We start from the raw sequence: 21,800 nt of genomic DNA, 5'->3' as shown, positions 1-21,800 counted from the left end.
GCCAGCGCCGGAAGTCACCATGTTGACTTGAGCACTGGATGTGTGTGGACCCTTCTTCTTAGATTGAAGAGGTGCAGTCTTCTTATAGAAGCACTGTGGAGACAAATGGTTGGTCCGACCACACACATAACAGAAACGAGCACCACCTTCCTCTTTCTTCTTCTTCTGCTCCTGGGATTGAATAGGCTTCCCATTGTAGTGGTGGTTAGGGTTTCTAGGGTTGTAGGGTTTCTTCTTGAAATTCTTACGGAAGGGTCGGTTCTGATTTTTCTTAGGAGGAGCTTCTACATTATATGCATTATTTTTGGATCCAGTAGAGGTATTATTTCTGAGCCTATGCTGCTCTTCAATCCTAATGGAGTTTAAGACTTGGGTTAGGGTGAGAATTCCTTGGGTATGGCTCAGGGTCTTAGCAAAATCAGACCAGGAAGTAGGTAGTTTATCTATCAAACAGGCTACCTGGAATGATTCATCCAAATTGGTTCCATTAGCCCTAAGCTGGTGGATCAGGGTTTCAAATTCATGAATTTGGTCATTCATAGGCTTTGAGTCCACCATCCTAAACTTATTGAAATCGGAGGCCTTGAACCTCTTTACCCCAGCATCATCAAGACCATATTTGCTATCTAGGGTGTCCCAGAGTTCTTTGGCACTCTTGGCTGTGTAATAGATATCATACAGCCTCTCAGAAAGAGCACCTAGGATTCTATGGATACAATGATAATCTATCTCATCAGGTGTCCTAGAGGGTGTGCTAGTGGAGGCAGAATGTTCAGTGTTGGAAGAGGTAGTTGGGTTGGACCCGTTATCAACTTCGATCGTACTTTCACCTATGGCTGAGATTAACCCTAATGTGGTGAGCCAGAACCGCATTTGGTTCTGCCACCTCCTAAAGTTATGGCCATCAAATTTTTCAGGTTTGGCACTAAGATGGTCACTAGTGTTTGAGGCCATAGGATCAGGGTTACAGAATAGTGACAGAAACCTGATTGAAGGCAAAAAATCTATGTCAAAAGATTGCACTAATATTTATATTGAACTTTGGATGTCTAATTGATATATCCAAAAAACTAATAGCCAGATCAGCTCCAGATCGGTGGTGGAGCACTAGGCTCACTTAAGTACCAGCCTTTCTTAGGCACGTATGCCTTTTTGACAAGCTTTTCTTAGACACTATTAGTTAGTGGATATAATCACTAGAAATCACACAAATTCAATATTTAAAATAACCTAAATGCAAATTTAAATTAGATATTGTGGATTAACTAATTTCAAATTTTTCGTTTGAATTTTCCGAATTAGCAATGATTGATTACTAATTTAGTAGTAGCAAATCAATTATTTTAATTGAGATCTAAAATATCAATTTAATGAATTATATGTTAGAATTGATTATTGCCTTATTAAATAATTGATTACTAATTTTATGGCAAATCAATTATTGTAATTAAGATCTAAAATGTCAATTCACGAATTAAAAGATTTATTCCTTTATTAGAATAATTGATTGAGATCTAATAAGTCAATTCAATAGATTAATTATTATGTATCAACCAATTTCCGAATTTTCCGTTTGAATGGGATCTGGAAATTACTCCTTGAGGAGTCCAAATGGAGGTATAATAAACCTCTTGGAGGTTAACCAAATTATTAACTCTTTAGAATAATTTATTATTAATGATGTGCTAGCAAAAAAATTATTGCAATTAAAATCTAATATGCCACAATTGTAATAAAGAATTTAATTAATTATATATTACTAACAAAAAAATAAATACTTCTTTGGATTGTTAGCAATATATCTCCTAACTAAATAAATAAATCTATAAATTCAATTAATAAAAATCTTAAAGGAGTTATATATATATATATATATATATATATATTATATAATATATATATATTATATATATATATATAATATATATATATATATAATATATTATATATCATTCGGCATCCAAATAATTCTATTTTAATGCAAAATAAATCTATTCTAGCACAAGATAAATCTATGCATTTAATAAATTTATATAATAGAATTTCAAATCCTACAAATCTACTAATATTAAATCAAAAAATAAAAGTAGAAGAAATTAGCCTGATTGAAGGCAGTCGAAGCGCGTAGACGCGTAAGAAGTATTTGCCCCCACGTACGGGTCTCCCGGCAATCCTCCTCTGAGATACGACGACCCTACAACTTCTTCTTCGGCACGTCTCGGAAGAAGTTAAAACGAACCCGATCGGATTTCAGATCCAGCAAAGAGTGGAATGGAAAGAATAAAATAAACGATTAAATATATAAAAGCAAAAAAGCAAAAGTGGCTAAGAGGAGGAAGAATTCTCCAGAGTTTTTCTACTATTTTTCTGTAATTTTCGTGTTTAGAATAGGATGAAATAGGAGGTTTATATAGGGGTTTTATGCAGGAGCATTCCGGTAATTTTGCGGATATGCGGGCGCATTCCGCGGACGCGTCCGCATCCTTCACGTGGTACTTAAACGCACGCGGGCGCTGGCTCAATACCAAAAACGCCCAATGGACGTTTTAATTTTCAAACGCGCACGCCAGCCCGAGACTCGGCCGCGTGCGCATTTAATTTTTCCTTTAGCGCCAGCCGTTTCCAAATCCAAACGCGCATGTGGACAGAGACTCCGGCCGCGTGCGCATTTAATTTTTCTCACATCCAAACACACTCTAAATTATGGTACACCGTATCGGCCCGAACCAAATAGTACGGAGCATATCGTACCATATCGGTTCAGTACCAGCATCTAGTACGAAATGGCGTGAGTACATTCGGTACGTCAAACAAATTTTGTACTTATACTATACAGACACTGTGCTAGCTATGGCACCAGTGTGGCGGTCCGATACCGAGACGGCAAATCTTGCTCTAAATTAGCTTGACTTAGGCCGGTTGCACCCATGACAATTGTCTCCGATTTACATACCCTGATTAGAAACAAACAATTTTATTATTGAAGCTAACAAGTTGAGTTCTAATAAATTAATTTAGAAAAAAAAAACATATGCAATGGTGCCAAACTCCAGTTTTAAAGAGTTGTTATTTTATGTTCTGTAGGCACTGCAATTCTGCACGCCATGATATGTTATAATAGACATGCTGCATCCAGGTAAATTCCACCTATGGCGTATCAATGTACTTCATCCTATTCGTGGAAACAAACCCCAGGCCACAAGGAAACAAATGTACAAAAAGAAAGCAAGTTGAAATAGTTTGCCAAACTGCGCAAGCAGGCTTTAGCACTTGCAACTTGGAAGATTCCACACCCCAGAGTCTTTCCCAAGTAGTAAATCTTGTGGACAAGTAACCTTGGCACTGTCCTTGGATATTTTTTAAGAAGCTAGTTTCCATAGCTGGAAAGCTAAAGATGCGTAATGACATGGAATTATGACTTTTCTTCTGTCAATCTTATGGCTGGCACCACATTATATTAAGATGCTGCCATTAGTGGCTGCTCGTTTTAATCCTCAGCAAGTCCGCGTCGATCCACAAAAGCAGTTGTGGAATCTTTGTGATCCAAGTCCTCTACCATAAGGAACTTGTGAATGACTGCTTCGTGCCATAAACTTATCAGGTTGGATCATCCAAAACCTAAAATAAAAAACTCTTCTGTAAGAGTGGCAATTTATGATCCGACCTGTCAATCCAACCCGCAAATGTTCCGCCTTAATTAGGTTCGATTTTGATATAAATAGGTTAGGATCGTAAATGGATAGTCAAAACCCATTTATTAAGCAGATCGAGTTAAAGGAGTTAAAGTTCTTTGATTATTTAATAATTGAGTCGGATCATAATCTAATATATTTAACTCATTTAAGACCTGTTTAACTCATTTAATACATATTTGACCCATTTATATCTCATGTAACCTGACCCATTTAATTTGTTTATTTAAATTTATTTAATCTATTAAGAACCCACATAATCTGTTTAACCCATTCAGGTTCGATTCTGCTTAGCAAACAAGTTATGCGGATTAGGTAGATTACCCATTTAATAAATAAATCGGGTTCATAACCAAATTTTTGATTTTGATTTGTTTAATAAAATAAATTAAGTTTGGGTTCATAAATTTTCGATCCTGACCTATATCTGACCAGATTGCGACCCACCCCTGCCTCTCCTGTTATTATGAAAAGTTGGCTGGCCATAACACAGCTCTGCTCCCTGGATCTTCTCCAGGGAAATTAGATGGGATGAGATGTTAATAGGACCATTAATTGAGCCTTCTGCAGGTAGCCTTTGGCACAAGGCCCTCTTTTTTATAAAGTTCAATCATCAGGGAACTAACAGACTGCTGTCTTAGAAGGATGATATGCCAAAATACAAGACAAGCAAGGGCCGCACAACACCCAGCATTTGTGGTCATTCTGTTGTCAGCTGTTACTAATATGGACTCCTAAATCACTAAAGCACAATGGCCAGATGCCATTTGAATGCTTGAGTGCCCCTTCTTGTCTTGACATACAGAGTAGAATCACCTTCACCTTCAAGGGAAAAAAAAAATTTGATGACTTGCCATTTAGCCTGAATGTAAATCAATTCAGAGAGTACAGACTAGTTTACGTCGTCATCGACAAGCATGCAAACTTCCATTAGAAATCCTATGGCCTCCTCATCTCCAACCAGGAGTTCAGAAAGAATACCTTAAACAAATTTGGCGTAAAATGCAATTCCAATTGGCATTCTCCAAGCAATTACACCGAGGCAATGAATTAATTTGCACATTTTGCAGTCAAACCTAAGTTCTACCTTGAGCCATAAGATTTTATCAATGGTGCACATGTTCCAGAGATCACATTGGCATTCTTCCAGCAAGGGCATGAAGACATTGAATTAATTTGCACACTTTGAATTTAAAACCTATCAACTGCATGCCAGCTATAAATGTTCAAGAGATCCCAGTGCTTCACCTGGGCCCTGCTTCTAGCTCGATCATGCATTGAACATGGTTTTTTTCATATTTACATATAGACAAGAATTTTAAATCGTCGTGGCATATGAACATGAGATGCTTTTGATGAGTCATCATGGTGATCACGATCATGGTTATTGGCACCAGTATGAGGGGACAGAGATGAGCCATGGTGCCGAATGAAATCGAAAGAAGCCTTTTAGAATAAACAAACGGGAACTAACTAAGATCGATGTCGACGCGCTCTGGAGATCCTCTCTCATTCTGCTGTCCAACAAGTTCGATGCCAAGCTGTCCCTTGTCTGCAGCTCCAAATGCATACAGTTTTCCAGAGTCTGTAAGAGCAAAAGTATGCGCGTTCCAATATATCGAGTTTGTGAGACTAATCTGCACTACCCTCTCATTGATCTTCTTTAGCGAGGTGACCAACTCTGGGCTGAGAACATTTGTATGTCTGTTGGCCTGCAAACAAGACATTACTCAGAATTCATCAATACCAATGAAAAGCAAATATGCGAAGCGAGAACATTGCTAGTCGTTGAAGGGATACACAGACCAGTGCTAAATTTATCAATGCTTTAAGCTTTGATGATGTTAATTTTGCATCATCAAGGTAGTGTATAGTTAAAATAGTCAAACCGAGCAACTCACCAGCTAATGAGTTTCAAGGTTTAGCTACTGCCATGAGTCTTTGCGTCATTGTCAAATACTAGAACTTCTAAATGGGGAGGGAAAAAAAGATAACAATTGGTTTAAATGGTATGATGCGTTCTTTTCTGCAAATCAAAAGTTGATAACAAGCGAAAGGATGCCAAACCTGTCCATCAGCCCCGGTGGAGTGTCCCAGGCTTGAGGATTCTCCACAGCCGAATGAGTAGACATCCCTGTTTCAGCAACCACGAAGGTGGTGTAATCGCCGGTTGCGACATGGACAGCTTTGACGTTGCTCAAGGCTTCCACCACCTTGGGACAGACTCACACTCCTCATTCCCATGGCCCAAGCAGCCATAACGCCCCCATCCCCAGGTGCATACCCGTCCATCCCGTCCCACAACAGCAGCATGCCAGGCACCTGCTGCAACCACCATAGGTTGCAGGTTCAAAGTCTGAAATTGCTCAATCAACTTTGGGTACTTTTCGTCAGTCCTAGATCCATGCCCAAGCTTCCCTCCTAAACCACAGCCAACAGAGTACACAGACCTGCAAAACATCCACAACTATGAGATGAGAGGAAAGACGACGGGCCAGATGGAAAGCATTCCAGGTCATGGAAAGACGGTGTTAAGAGTCTCTTGACAACCTCAGAGCATTCATCATGAGAATTGTTAAGATCCAGAAAACCTTGCAGTACAATAATTAAGTGGACTATCTAACAAAATGTAGATAGTTTAGAACTCCCTTAACAAAATCTACAGTCATTAGAATGCACGATTACTGAAATTATTTGTTACAGTTAGACAATTTAAAACTTGGCAATAGATATGGTCCCTCTGGATAATATCCGACATACTCTAGTTCCAATGAAACATTGTGATGACAATATGTGCGCATGCATTTGGATATTATATGCTTGAATATATCCTACTCCCAAAACCTTCATCACCAAAGGATGTACTACTGGAAATTTGAATTCATAGCACATGTATTTCCAGAAAGGAAAACTTACATGCCGCTCGGTTGACATGCCAATGCTAAAAGGTAACAGTAGCCAGCAGCAATCTGCACCACTGGAATGTTTTCAAGAGGGCCTGAAAGAAGATGGGGCTCATGGTCATTTGGTTCTGTCTGGTGACCTAGTTTTGTCTCATTACCCCAAGAGAACGTGTAAACCCTTCCCTCTCGAGATAGGACCGCAGTGAAGAAGTTCCCTATTGCTGCTTGAACAATATATATGCCCTTCAATGATTCTACTATCTGCGGTGTTGTAACAACCTTCGACCCTTGAACTCCATACTCTGCTTCACCAAAGGAGTCCTTGCCAAATGCATAAACCTGTCCAGCATCACTTATCAGCATTGTCCGTCCAGCTCCTGCTGCTGCTTGTATGATTCGAATGCCTTGCAGCGATCTGCCAAGGACCAAATATTTCGTGTTCTCGGTACTTTTATTTGCATCAAGTGTATGAAGCAACTGGAAATTTTAAAAGCACCTGATAAGACGTGGCCTCCACTCCTCTTCTAATGTGCCATGGCCAAGTTGCCCAGAGTTGTTGGATCCAAAGGAGTAGACTGCTCCGCTTGAAGTCACGGCAATGCTGTGGCCAGGCCCAGCGATCGCCTGAGACCTCTCTCTCCGGCAACATGCCTCACCTGCCAGTAAGTACCTCAGAACTAACTTCCAGGAGCCCCCACAGCATTGCTTAAGATATTCTCGTTCCTCATTTTTCAAAGGCTTAAATATGGCCCTTTTCTGGCACAGGTCCAATGCTGCGAGCTCCGATATAGGCAATTCAAAGTCAGGAGCGAAATTGGCAGGCTTCCTGAAAATGTACATGTTGCCTGGCACGACACGAGACCCATCAGCGGCATTATCAATTCCAACAACAAGAGAATGAAAAAAAACACTACTTGCCTCCAGATTAGCAAGATCCTGGGGATCCAAATTGCAAGCAGTGAGGACATGGAGGACGATGGAGGGGTTTGCCGCCAAGGGGAATTCCCCTGGGATGGAGTCACCAAAGCAGTGGCGCTGCACACGTTGGAAGGTTTGCTGCAATGGAGAGACAAGAGAGAGAGGCTGGTCTACGATAGTATGGAAGGTTATGGAAGGAGTGGCTCCACTGGTGGTGGTGTCCATTGGGCACTGCCCAAACTCGCAGTGCCCCAAGCTCAAGCAGGAAAGGGTGTCCAAGCTGCAGTCCATTTTGACAGCAACAACATCATGAAAACACTATTCTAGACAATTGCAAACTACCTGCAGTGACATAGCAACACTTACTATTATTGGCTATTGTGTCTTCTGATGAGGATTCTCAATGCACAAATCAACTCCATAGGTTTGGATACTCAAACCTATACAAATTAAATGGGGCCAAAGTAACAATTTTTCATCATATGCAACAAGAATCCAGCTATAGACCACAAAAAGCTTAACATAAACAGAGAGGAGAGCTATCAGATAATACGAAGGGTTTCTGCAGTTCTACCATATATTGACACTACTATAAATCCAGACCACCCAGACTAGAGATGATCTTCTTTCAAGAGTCGAAAACCATGAATCAAGAGAAATAACAAAATTACATGAACAAAACTATCTAACTAATGCCAGATGAATGATTGTAACATAATCTCACAATCTAAAAGAAAAACAACTCATTTATTTGACAGAAAAATGTTTGAAAATGAACAACAAACCCATGTCTCAAAAGAAATGAAAGAAAGAGAGCCATTTCTGAAACCATTGTGCAAAAGCAATCTATAGACAGACCGAGAGAAAAACAATAGTTATTGCACCCAACCATAGAGTTAAATTTTGATATACAACAGATAACGAATAACAGACACCCAACAGAACAGGGAAAACAGATTATAGATAAACAGCGCTACTTCCTAAAGGAAGCATATTCTCAAATGATCAAAGGACAGCTATAAAGCAAAGCATTCCACTTCAAAAAGAATACTTTTCTTAATCCATCTGATGATTATCCATCAACGCTGACTCACAAATCCAAAACGCAATCCAATTCAAGATTCCAAGGAAAGATACACCATAAACACAATATTTCAAAAAAAAAGTATCAATCAAAACAACTGCAAGAGGTCAGATCCCCATGAAGAAGATCGAATCTTTTCACAAACCTCTCCAAAACCAAAACCAAATAGATCCAGAACCATGAAAACCAGAAAAGGACCCAGTGAATTCCGACTCCAGACCCCAAAAGGCCTCATCAAAAAACTAACCCAGATGAGAAAAAAAAAATCCCATCTTTAACATCAAAACTGCACCAACCATCCCAACCCAGTCCTCCCTTCCCCTCCAAACCCCACAAAAGCATGATCAAAATCAGGGAAAGGGGAGAGGGTTAAAGATCCATCTTTTAGGGTCAGATCGGGGGGAGATCAAGAAATAAAAGACCGATGAGGGTGAAATACATCATCTAAAGCGCCGGGACGTCCACGGAGGCCAAGAATTCCAAGGACTGCCGGCCGATGCTCGTGCTTTATTTCCTCGTTTCTGCACCAAAAAAGGCCAAAAAAGGTCCAAGTTGAAGCTGGATCGAAGGGGAAGACTATAATTCTACGGATTCGATCCAGATATCGATTTAAAATCGGGCGAATCGAGAGGAGAGGATCCAATCTAGAGGGCGAAGGGGAAGAGAGAGAGAGAGAGAGAGAGAGAGAGGAGAGGAAAGGCAGGAGTTTTGGTTCTTCCCGTTCTATTTTTTTTCTTTTTTTCTCTCATTTGGGTCACGACCAAGTTTATTTATAAAGAGAGAAGGGGAGGCGTGATGTGGTGTCCGCGAGGGGGGAGGAGTCGGCTTCCGGGAATTATACGCAGGTGAGAGTGCCACGTCAGCAGGGGCTCGTAACGGGGTTATGAATAACGGCTTTAAAACCTGCGGTTAAACGGAAAGCATGGGAGGGCGGGGTGAGAGCACCGAGAGGATAGAGAGAGAGAGAGAGAGAGTAGCCGGACCGAGTACGGCAGGGGAAACTCGAGGAGTACGCGGGACTGGAGCTGACGATAATGGGCCGGGATTGCCGGGCCCGGCTTGGGCCGGGCTTCACAGCGTCTGGACCAAAACTCAAAAGCAAGCTTTGAAGTTTGAAGGGGTTGCAATCTAGATGGATGGATGGACTAGGGAAAAAAAAGAAGAAGCAGATACGACACTTTGATTTGATTTATGGGTTAGAAGTATTCAAGCTAATTGAAGTTTGGGGATTTGTATGTGTTATAGGATGACTAGATCAAGATTGAATATCATGGACTATATGCTAAGAGTCTTCATAAACCCTAATCTTGGTAACTTCCATACGAACAAGGCGAAGAAAAAAAAAAAAGCGATGGATAAGTGGAGTCATGGATAACTGAAGATGCTTCATGGATAGATAAAAGGAGGGTGTTAGTCTTATAATATATAATAGAAAAGATGATCATGCATGCATATATGCAAACAAAGAGATACGACAATCTAAGTGCTAAGAGAAGAAAAATAACAGAAGAAGAAGAAAATGATGAAATTTTCTAATTTGTATATAAATTACTTGTATATAATAGTATGTACATAATGTATATATAAGCCTAACTATAACAGACTTTGAGTATGATAACAACTTCCTTAATATTACAAGTTGATTATATTAACACTAAGACTGAGAAGAATTTAAGGATAAATCTATTTAAAATAAATATAAAGTTTCAACTTATAGGAGATGGTTGGACTCATGCATATATGTTTATGCGTGTGCGTATTTATGTATATTATATTTCAAAAGATAAGAGTTTTTCCTCCAAAACATTCTTGATCTGAAAAGAAAAAAAGAAAACATACGCAATTTCCCTCGAGTCTCTTTCTCTAATTATCGCAAGAAATTGGTGGAGGACCACTATAGAGGAAAGAGAGAAGAATATGAAAGATATAATACTAACCAAAATTTCATTAATACCTAAGCTTCTTATAAATATAAACATCTTTTTTTCAATTCAAATTAGGGTCATACTTACATAAATAAAAACATCTCTTGTATGTACTGGTCATAAAAAATAATACATCTTCTTTTCTCTCCCTTCTGAATTTCTTATATTGACAAAGAGATGTAAAAAGTTATTGTTAACAAAAAATAAGTAAGACAAAATTAAACAACAAATAGTATATCAATGCTTAATGAGATTAAATATTCATCCATCAATTACTTTCTCCCCTTTTGTTTATGTTAATATCTATGTTTTTTCATTTTATTTTATATTTAATTAACTTAATATTATTTTATTTTATTTATTTATATTTAATTTTATTTTTTTTAGTTCTCTTCTCAAACATGACATCATTACATCCATGGTGGTTATGGATATATGCACAAAGATATGCATGCTCATGAGTGAAAATGCATGGTGACCATAAATGTTATCTAAAAAAAAAGAACTTTGGATGCAATTTAATCATCTTAGTTTGATGCATATTATACTTGATTACTTAATTCATGATTTAATCATGATTTGAACTATTTCACAAAGAAGCTAAGAAGCCAAGTACAATTATGTTTTTTATTTAAAAGATATAATTTCAATTATGTAGGAAAAAATAGTGATGTTGCACTATATAGACCATCTTGAAAGTAGAGCAACTTTTGTTTTCGCTAGAATTTTCTTATTTTATTAGAAAGAGGCTCATAAGCAACAAGCTATAGGCTATATAAGAGAGTAGCCCTTCCCAAATACTACTAACCTCTTAAACTATGAGGAGGGAATTGAGCCCAGATCTCTAGTACAACCATCGATGAAATTTAAAGAAAGTATATTTTGCCCCCCTAAAGTTTCAATGGTCTTTACATAGTTTCTCACTTCTTTAAAAATTTTCAATCAATTCTTTCAAGTTAATTTTCCGATATAGTGCAATATAATCATTGCACTATCCCTTAATATGTTGTTAATGGTGGGCACCAATAGACACAAATTCTCTAGTCCTCATCTAAAGAGGGTTTAGGGTGGTCATCTAAGAATCACGTTAGGGTTGAAACATATAATGAACTCTTCTTTTTTCTTGTTATTTGAATCCAAGTAAAATCTACCAAGATGAAACAAAATCTTTCACAAACAAAGAAGAAATAAAATTTGGAAACATCCTTGAGCAATTCATCCATCGTGTCCTTATCCTTTGGTCCTACCATCGAAAGGTAAGCTAATGAATTCATTTGAATCCAAACAAAATAATTTTTCTATTTTATTATTGATAAATGAGGCCCGATGACATTGTTGGGAATTGTATCCTAAATGTCAATCGTCAGCATATTGATGATTGAATTTTGTAAATGAATTGACAAATTAATAAAGTATTATTTGGCATTATTCATCATTTCATCTTCAAATGAACTCTTATATGATGAAGTCCTTAGGACTTATGTTATGATAAAGGAGGATTTATCTTTGAGTCCTTAAACTTGTTCGCGACCAAATGATATGTTGTTACTAGGACGACAACATTATCGAGATTAGGTCGTTGTGTGACATATACGTTGGTTGTCCTCTTAACCAAGGAGTGTGGAGACACTGGTATGCCATACAGGTGAAGTGTAGAAGTACATTTCACTGAACGTGACCAATTCCGGAATGCTCTACTGTCGAGAGATGTTTCGAGTGGATATGGGTATAAGTTTGGCCCTCTGACCTGAGACCGCAACCTGTGACTAGCAAGCAACTCACTGTACTTTGGTACCGGACTACCTGAATTTCTAATTCAGTGACGGAAGGTCACTGGGTGCAGTCAAGTACTTGCGTAGTCAGTTGTGAGTTAAGATGGAATTGACCCCTCCTGAAAATAGGAGATAATGTCTTGTGATTAATTTAGCAAAACCTTGGCCAGGGTAATCTCAGTGAGGAGTCAGGGGATATCTAAAGTTAATCACATAATGGATGTACTAATTATAGGGTTGACAGTGAGCTCTAAGTCATCCTGGCATTAGGAGTCAAAGAGATTGAATTATACAGTAACCATAGTCCAGGGTCTCAGAATATTTGCTTCGCATATATTCGGCCTATCCGGACGTCGGGTACCATTGCTAGATGGTCACATCGATTAGTATAGGAAGACGTTCCTATACTACCGGCTTAGGTTCGAACCTATGAGGTCACACGCATAGAAGTTTCTAGGTTAATCAAATGGCTGGTTGATGATTAAGAATCATTCAGGGGTAATTTGGCCAATTCGATTGACAAATTATCCAAAGCAAAAGTTGCATTAAAATAATTATTAAATTATTGGAGGACTAATTAGCAATTAGATTGCTAATGAACTCAATTTGATTGAGTAAATTGGGCTTAGGTTGAGCCAAATTGAATAGGATTTAATTTGGGCTGCATCAGGGTTTGACCTAATTGGATTGGGTTCAACCCAAGTAGATTGAGCTTGACCCAATTGATGGGACTTGACCCAATTGGATTGGGCTTGATCCAAATCAATTAGAAGACCTTATTTGATGAGGATTATGAGTCCAAATAATCAGAATTGGATAAGGAGAAGAATCCCTAAATTTTAGGAACTCATCCTTATCTTCTTGGAGAAGAATGACACCTTAATTTATTCCCAATATGTTCTACGCCTATCCTCTTTATTTTTGGCCAAAAATTGGCATGAGAAGAGAGGAGGCGTGGGGCTATAATTTCTATAAAAATGACGCCTTAAATATTTCTAGAAAGATTTAGCTGAATTTCCTAATTTGTAGAGATTGCATGGTGCATGAAATAGGGTGGTCTGCGGCTGAACTTTGGACGCGTGAATTCCTATCTTTTAGGGATCCAAAATGCACGAAATTTGGATATGTTTATCTTCTCTTAGCTGCCAAACCACCAAAATTTTTTGGGAATTTTATCAGCCAAATTAGTTGGCTAAATTAGGTGTGATACGTGGGGGGAACTTTTGGCTATAAAAGACCCCCATGCCTTGGGTTCAATATATACCATATTTAGAGGTTTCAAAAAATTCTGAAAAAATTCCCTGAGGGCCTCCATCCCTTCTTATCCTTCTTCCTCACGTCCATCCTCCATCTCCTTGAAGAACAATCAAAGGTTGAGTGTTTAGAAGGAGAAAGCTTCAGCCATTGCTGCGTTCCTGCGCGAGCTAGCACTCCCGTGGAAGACGATCTACCTAGGGCTTCGCGTGTACTTCTCATAGAGGCCATTCGTGTGCGTGGCTGCGAAGTCAAGGATCAGATCCATAAGTTTCTTTCATCATAAAAGGTATTAATCCCACATCAATATTTTATTTTGGAGTCAGGGTCTAGGTCTGATTCCCCGAGGTTTTACCCTCCTTTGGGGCTCCTCACGGAGTTATCTCCAGAATCCATTCGATGGATATTCGGAGATTAATCAAAATAGAGTTCTTAAGTTTCAGATCTGATAGTTAATCATGCATGAAAGTTTTAGCATAATTGTTTAAATGATTCCGGCATAATCCTATGTGTTCTTAAGGTGCTGATTTCTAGATTTGATCTTGTAAGCATGCATGAATTAAATTGTTTGATTCGATTTTTCCGCTGCATTTTAAAACTTAAAAAGAACTACGTATGGCTTGATCCCCCTTATGAAGGGGTACGTAGGCAATCCGATCAGGTTCAGCCATGGTTTTTTTTTAAAAAAAAAAATCAGCCTGCTTAACACCGAAGAACCTAGGATTCACTTTCAGTGGTATCAGAGCAAATGTCCAAAAGTTGTGACCGATCTCCAGAAACTCTCACGCGTGATCGTGTGACGAAGCATGGCTCTCCATCCGGAGGCATATAGAGATGCGTGCTCTGATAGGTATACATGGGTGTCACCCTATTTTTAATAGGACCGAACCCATGCAGGAGTGGAGACTCCCCCTTTCAGTGGTATCAGAGCCAGGTTCATGTTTAAACTTTTATGTTTTAATTTTTGCAATTAAATCTGAAATCATGAGCATGCTTAGATTAGATCTAAAGTATTTTTTATGATTGATTTAATTGCTGATTATGCATGATTAACTAGATCTGAAATTTTGAATGCATATGATGCATGTTTGTGTTAAGATTTGTAACATAAATAAATCTGAAATCATAATATTATTTAGATTAGATCAAAATAAAATTTATGATTCATATGATCTCTGATTTTAATGAACAAATCAGATCTGAAAATAAAAGTGAAAAAACAAATACATAAGATGTATGTTGTTTGTATTAATTCATGTTGTTATGTATATGTGATGCATGAACATTAAATATAATGACTTAAACATGAATTAAATCTGATTACATGTGATTAATTACAAAAACTCAGATCTGAAAATATGTTTTAAGAACTGAAAGATTGTAATTAATATGTAATTAAAAAGAAATATGCAATGATCAAAACTTTCATAAGTCTAAACTTAATTGAGAATTAAGTGTTATGAAATAGAATTGTAACTCAATTAATTGACATTGCATAATTCTTTGGGCATATGGGTTAGCTTGAATCAAGTTCCTAGGATTGGGATAGATCTAAGGTTAGAATCATACATGGACAAATAGAATTAATTGATCAAATCTAATTAAGTAGTAATTAGATTAGGTTAAGAAAATTCTAGGTCAATTTACAATAGTTGTAGATGGATCAAGTCCATGTCTTTGATTAGACCAAGATGGAACTTGATTTAGGCTCAGAGGTGTAGCCCGAGTCATTTGAGTAATCAAATCGAAATTGATTAACCAGTCGGTGTCTAAGGTAAGTTTGGCAGTTTTGACCGGTGGTTTTTAATTGGGAGCTACTCGCACTGATTCGTCTTTGTCGAGTTAATGGCATATCCCTTCCACCGATCTCACTTACCTGGCCGACATGGTCAATCATATTTTGATTGGATCACTTAATGATTCGAGTTAGCCCATGCCTATAAGAAAAATCAGTTTGACTGATTTAGGTGCCTCCTTAACCGGTTTGAGTTTAATCTGATTTGGTGAAGTCAGTGGAAGAAATTAGACTAACCGGATCTTCTTATCTATCCTAATTATGAAATCCTCTAAAATTATTAGGTCCTTAAAATGAAATGGTTATGGAGATAACTAGATCATAGCCTCCCATTAAGTTGGGTGATAATGGGTCCAATGTTTTGATAATTATTGGAGGCGCGACACGCCTGGTACTTATCAAGCATTGGAATTGTCATTCAATATATGATGAGTTAAGTGTACCTTCAATAGGTGGTCAGGTGAGCCGAGCCACACTCGGGCTTGGTCGTCTATTAGTTGATTAGACTTAACCCTATCATTTAATGGTTGGACCTGACTAGGGTATTCGGTGGAGGCGCCACACGCCTGCCGAAGAACCTAGGGCAAAATTATCACTAGAAGTTACTTGGTGAAGCAACTGGTTTAGAACCTACCAATAGGTGCATATGGGTTAGCCGAGCCACACTCGGGCCTATATGCGATCTATTGGGTTCTAGTGCCCACTAAAGAATTAGGAGTAATTTTTTGAATTGGAGGTCGAGGCTACCAATTTGTATAAAATAGTGGGAGTATCTTTAGACTAAAGTCCAAGTCTACTGTGTTTAGTCAATTCATATACTAATAGCCAAATTTTCTTTTATGTAGAAATGACCACAAGTTTGTCACTTCGCTCATTATTGGATAATGACAAGTTGACAGGTCCCAACTTCAATAATTGGTATAGAAAACTGAAAATTGTGCTAGAGCATGAATGGATCCTTTATATGATAACAGATCCGGCACCTGAGCAGCCCGCTGCTAATGCACGGGGTACAGTCAGAGACACTTATCAGAAGTGGCTCAGTGATCATATCACTGTCCGTTGCATTATGCTCGCTGCAATGAATGATGAGTTTAGTAGGCATTTTGAGAATGCGCAGCCGGAAGACATCATTCAAGTGTTGAATGAATCTTTCGGTATTCCTGATGATGTTGAAAGGCACAAGACTAGTTGTGCAATTTTCAGCGCACGTATGAAGGACGGGGCTTCGGTGACCGATCATGTATTGTACATGATTGAGTTAATCGAGCGCCTAGGCACTTTCGGATCTCCCCTACATGATCAATTGGGGAAGGATGCTATACTGAATTCTCTTTCTGGTTTGTACTGCCCATTTCTCACCAACTTTCGTATGATGAAACTGGTAGTAAATTATCACCAATTGTTGGGTTTACTACAATCTTTTGAGAAGGATCACGAACTCCTAAAAGGGTCGGTGAATTTAGTGGGAGGTTCGTCCAGAGGTCGTGGTACCTTTAAAGGAAAGAAGAAAAATAAGAATCAAAAGAAAAAGGTGCAACATGCTAAGCCAAGTCAGACCAAAAAGATTAAGGCTGACCACAATCTGGCAGAATGCTTCTATTGTAAGAAGCAGGGGCATTAGAAGAGGAATTGTCCTCAGTACCTTACCTCACTTGACCCGAACAGGCCAAGCAAGAGAAAAGGGCAATCAGTTGCTGATCAAGGTATTTATATGATAACACCTTGTAATTTCTCTATATGTGATAATTCGACCTGGGTATTAGATACTGGAAGTCCGTTTAATATATGCAATTCGTTGCAAGGACTTCAGGTCAATGAGAGATTTGAAAACAGCGAGAGATTCCTGAATATTGGAGATGGAAGATCTGTTCCAGTTCTAGCTTTAGGAAATCTCAAACTTGTTTTCAATTCTCATGTAGTTGTCTTGAGTGATTGTCACTATTGTCCTACATTCTTATTGAATGTAATTTCCGTAGGCCTTTTGGCCATGAACGGTTATGAAATTTCAATAAAGAAATATTCTTGTGATATCATTATGAATGGTGTTACTGTAATGAATGAACGATTGAGCAATGGCATCTACTTGTTATCACAACCTGTTAATGTAATGTACACGTCAAGTAAGCGTCCTAGAATAGATAATGTCACGGATGTCTACCTTTGGCATCATAGGCTCGGTCATATTAACAAGAACAAGATGAACATGTTAAGTAAAGAGGGAATCCTCAATGTTAATGATTGTGAATCATTGACAACCTATGAATCATGTCTTCTTGGTAAAATGACCAAATCACCTTTTACCGGAAAAGGTGAACGAGCTAGTGATTTATTGACCCTTGTACATTTTGATGTATGTGGGCCAATGAGCACAAATGCTAGAGGTGGCTATTCATATTTCATTACGTTTACAGACGACCTTTCTAGGTATGGTTATGTCTATTTAATGAGACATAAATCTGAATCATTTGAAATGTTCAAATTATATCGTAATGAAGTAGAAAAACAAACTAGAAAGTGTATTAAAACTCTTCGATCAGATCGAGGAGGTGAATACCTCACCAGTGAGCTTTTGACATATCTAGAAAAAAATGGAATTCTCTCTCAATGGACTCCTCCTGGTACACCACAGTATAACGGTGTATCAGAAAGGAGAAATCGAACTCTGTTAGACATGGTACGATCCATGATAGGGTTTGCTGATCTGCCCATATCCTTTTGGGGATATGCTCTTGAGTCAGCCTGCTACATTCTAAATAAGGTTCCAAGTAAGTCTGTAAATAAAACACCACATGAGATGTGGACTGGACGTAAGCCGATGCTCTCTCACCTTAGGGTTTGGGGGTGTCCAGCGTACGTCAAACGTTTGAAGACAGACAAACTTGAACCCAAGTCTGACAAATGTTTTTTTGTTGGTTATCCTAAAGAAACTAAAGGATATTACTTCTACTTTGCTAAAGAACAAAAGTTGTTCGTAAGCAATAGAGCTGTTTTCTTAGAGAAAGAATTTCTTAGTGAAGGAACTAAAAGCTCTAATAAAGAATTTCTTAGTGAAGGAACTAAAAGCTCTAATATTGAGCTTAGGAAAGTTCAACGTGTAAAAGACCCGACACCATCCACTAAACCAATTGAGTCGGATTTGATTAGATCAGATCCAAAACCCATATTAGATGCACCATTAAGGCGATCGGGTAGAGTACCACGTCAGTCGGACAGATACTACGGTTTCTTGGTCTGGGACAGGGATCCTATCGAACTTGATGAAAACGATGAGGATCCGATCACATATATGGATGCAATGCAGAGGTATGACTCTGATAAATGGCTTGGAGCTATGCAATCCAAAATGGAATCCATGAAGGTCAATGATGTATGGACATTAGTTGACCCACCCGAAGGGATTAAACCCATAGGGTGTAAGTGGATTTTCAAAAGAAAACGGGGCGCAGATGGAAAAGTAGAGACCTATAAAGCCCGTCTGGTTGCCAAGGGATATCGTCAACGTTATGGTATTGACTATGACGAGACGTTTTCTCCTGTAGCAATGCTCAAATCCATTCGGATTATGCTTGCGATAGCAGCACACTTAGATTATGAGATCTGGCAGATGGATGTTAAAACCGCTTTTCTAAATGGAGATTTAGAAGAGGAGGTGTATATGATGCAACCTGAAGGTTTTATATCTGCAGATTAGTCTAAGGTGTGCAAGCTTCAAAAATCCATTTATGGATTAAAGTAAGCTTCACGGAGTTGGAACATACGATTTGATAAGGTGATCAAATCATATGGCTTCATTAAGAATGAAGAGGAACCTTGCATTTATAAATGGGCAAATGGTTCAGTTATTATATTTCTTATTTTGTATGTGGATGACATTCTTTTAATCGGAAATGACATTCCTGCATTACAAGGAATAAAGGTTTGGCTATCATCTCAATTTGCCATGAAGAATTTGGGAGAAGCATCTTACATCCTAGGGATGAAGATCTATAGAGATAGATCTAAAAGATTGCTTGGATTATCCCAATCCACATACATTGATACTATACTCAAGAGGTTCAGTATGATTAATTCCAAGAAAGGCTATCTTCCAATGGGCCATGGAATTAACCTCTCTAAAAGGGATTGTCCGACGACCTCTCAAGAAAGAGAGAGTATGGATAGAATTCCATATGCTTCGGCAGTGGGATCTATAATGTATGCCATGACATGTACTAGACCAGATGTGGCATACTCACTAGGAGTAGTGAGCAGATACCAGTCTGATCCAGGTAGCAACCACTGGAAGGTTGTAAAAACCATCCTTAAGTATTTGAAAAATACTAAAGATCAGTAGCTTGTCTACGGTGATTCTGACTTAAAACTTGAGGGATATACCGATTCAAGTTTTCAGTCAGATCAAGATCATAGCAAGAGCGTGTCGGGATATATCTTCACTCTTAAGGGTGGTGCTATCTGCTGGAAGAGTTCCAAGCAGCACACAGTGGCGGATTCTACAGAAAATTGAAACAAAAGAAAATATGGCTGACCCATTTACCAAAGTCCTCGGCATCAAAGAGTTCAACGAACACAAGTCGAAGATGGGTATTAGATACTGTGCCGATTGGCTTTAGGCTAAGTGGGAGTTGTTGGAAATTGTATCCTAAATGTCAATCGTCAGCATATTGATGATTGAATTTTGTAAATGAATTGACAAATTAATAAAGTATTATTTGGCATTATTCATCATTTCATCTTCAAATGAACTCTTATATGATGAAGTCCTTAGGACTTATATTATGATAAAGGAGGATTTATCTTTGAGTCCTTAAACTTGTTCGCGACCAAATGATATGTTGTTACTAGGACGACAACATTATCGAGATTAAGTCGTTGTGTGACATATACGTTGGTTGTCCTCTTAACCAAGGAGTGTGGAGACACTGGTATGCCATACAGGTGAAGTGTAGGAGTACATTTCATTGAACGTGACCAATTCCGAAATGCTCTACTGTCGAGAGATGTTTCGAGTGGATATGGGTATAAGTTTGGCCCTCTGACCTGAGACCGCAACCTGTGACTAGCAAGCAACTCACTGTACTTTGGTACCGGACTACCTGAATTTCTAATTCAGTGACGGAAGGTCACTGGGTGCAGTCAAGTACTTGCGTAGTCAGTTGTGAGTTAAGATGGAATTGACCCCTCCTAGAAATAGGAGATAATGTATTGTGATTAATTTAGCAAAACCTTGGCCAGGGTAATCTCAGTGAGGAGTCACGGGATATCTAAAGTTAATCACATAATGGATGTACTAATTATAGGGTTGACAGTGAGCTCTAAGTCATCCTGGCATTAGGAGTCAAAGGGATTGAATTATACAGTAACCATAGTCCAGGGTTTCAGAATATTTGCTTCGCATATATTCGGCCTATCTGGACGTCGGGTACCATTGCTAGATGGTCACATCGATTAGTATAGGAAGACATTCCTATACTACCGGCTTAGGTTCGAACCTATGAGGTCACACGCATAGAAGTTTCTAGGTTAATCAAATGGCTGATTGATGATTAAGAATCATTCAGGGATAATTTGGTCAATTCGATTGACAAATTATCCAAAGCAAAAGTTGCATTAAAATAATTATTAAATTATTGGAGGACTAATTAGCAATTAGATTGCTAATGAACTCAATTTGATTGAGTAAATTGGGCTTAGGTTGAGCCAAATTGAATAGGATTTAATTTGGGCTGCATCAGGGTTTGACCTAATTGGATTGGGTTCAACCCAAGTAGATTGAGCTTGACCCAATTGATGGGACTTGACCCAATTGGATTGGGCTTGATCCAAATCAATTAGAAGACCTTATTTGATGAGGATTATGAGTCCAAATAATCAGAATTGGATAAGGAGAAGAATCCCTAAATTTTAGGAACCCATCCTTATCTTCTTGAAGAAGAATGACACCTTAATTTATTCCCAATATTTTCTATGCCTATCCTCTTTATTTTTGGCCAAAAATTGGCATGAAAGAGAGGAGGCGTGGGGCTATAATTCCTATAAAAATGGTGCCTTAAATCTTTTTAGAAAGATTTAGATGAATTTCCTAATTTATAGGGATTGCATGGTGCATGAAATAGGATGGTCTGCGGCTGAACTTTGGACGCGTGAATTCCTATCTTTTAGGGATCCAAAATGCACGAAATTTGGATATGTTTATCTCCTCTTAGCTACCAAACCACCAGAAGTTTTTGGGAATTTTATCAGCCAAATTAGTTGGCTAAATTAGGTGTGATACGTGGGGGCATCTTTTGGCTATAAAAGACCCCCATGCCTTGGGTTCAATATATACCATATTTAGAGGTTTCAAAAAATTCTGAAAAAATTCCCTGAGGGCCTCCATCCCTTCTTATCCTTCTTCCTCACGTCCATCCTCCATCTCCTTGAAGAACAATCAAAGGTTGAGTGTTTAGAAGGAGAA

The 21,800-nt window shown here is 38.4% G+C and overlaps 1 protein-coding gene across 1 annotated transcript; it reads right to left on the bottom strand.

Annotated features, from left to right (window-relative positions):
- Nucleotides 1-4,833: 4,833 nt before the first annotated feature.
- On the bottom strand, nt 4,834-9,349 carry LOC103711595 (ultraviolet-B receptor UVR8). The gene is given in 7 exon segments (XM_039133788.1): nt 4,834-5,404; nt 5,760-5,827; nt 5,830-5,913; nt 5,916-6,142; nt 6,609-7,010; nt 7,092-7,793; nt 7,880-9,349. Coding segments are annotated over 6 exon segments (1,671 nt in total). The 5' UTR covers nt 7,739-7,793; nt 7,880-9,349; the 3' UTR covers nt 4,834-5,161.
- Between the last annotated feature and the right edge of the window lie 12,451 nt (nt 9,350-21,800).

Source organism: Phoenix dactylifera, chromosome 14 (genome assembly GCF_009389715.1).
Source record: "Phoenix dactylifera cultivar Barhee BC4 chromosome 14, palm_55x_up_171113_PBpolish2nd_filt_p, whole genome shotgun sequence".
Lineage (NCBI taxonomy): Eukaryota > Viridiplantae > Streptophyta > Magnoliopsida > Arecales > Arecaceae > Phoenix > Phoenix dactylifera.
Note: the sequence above shows the minus strand (reverse complement) of the source record. Positions and strands in the feature narration are given on the sequence as shown.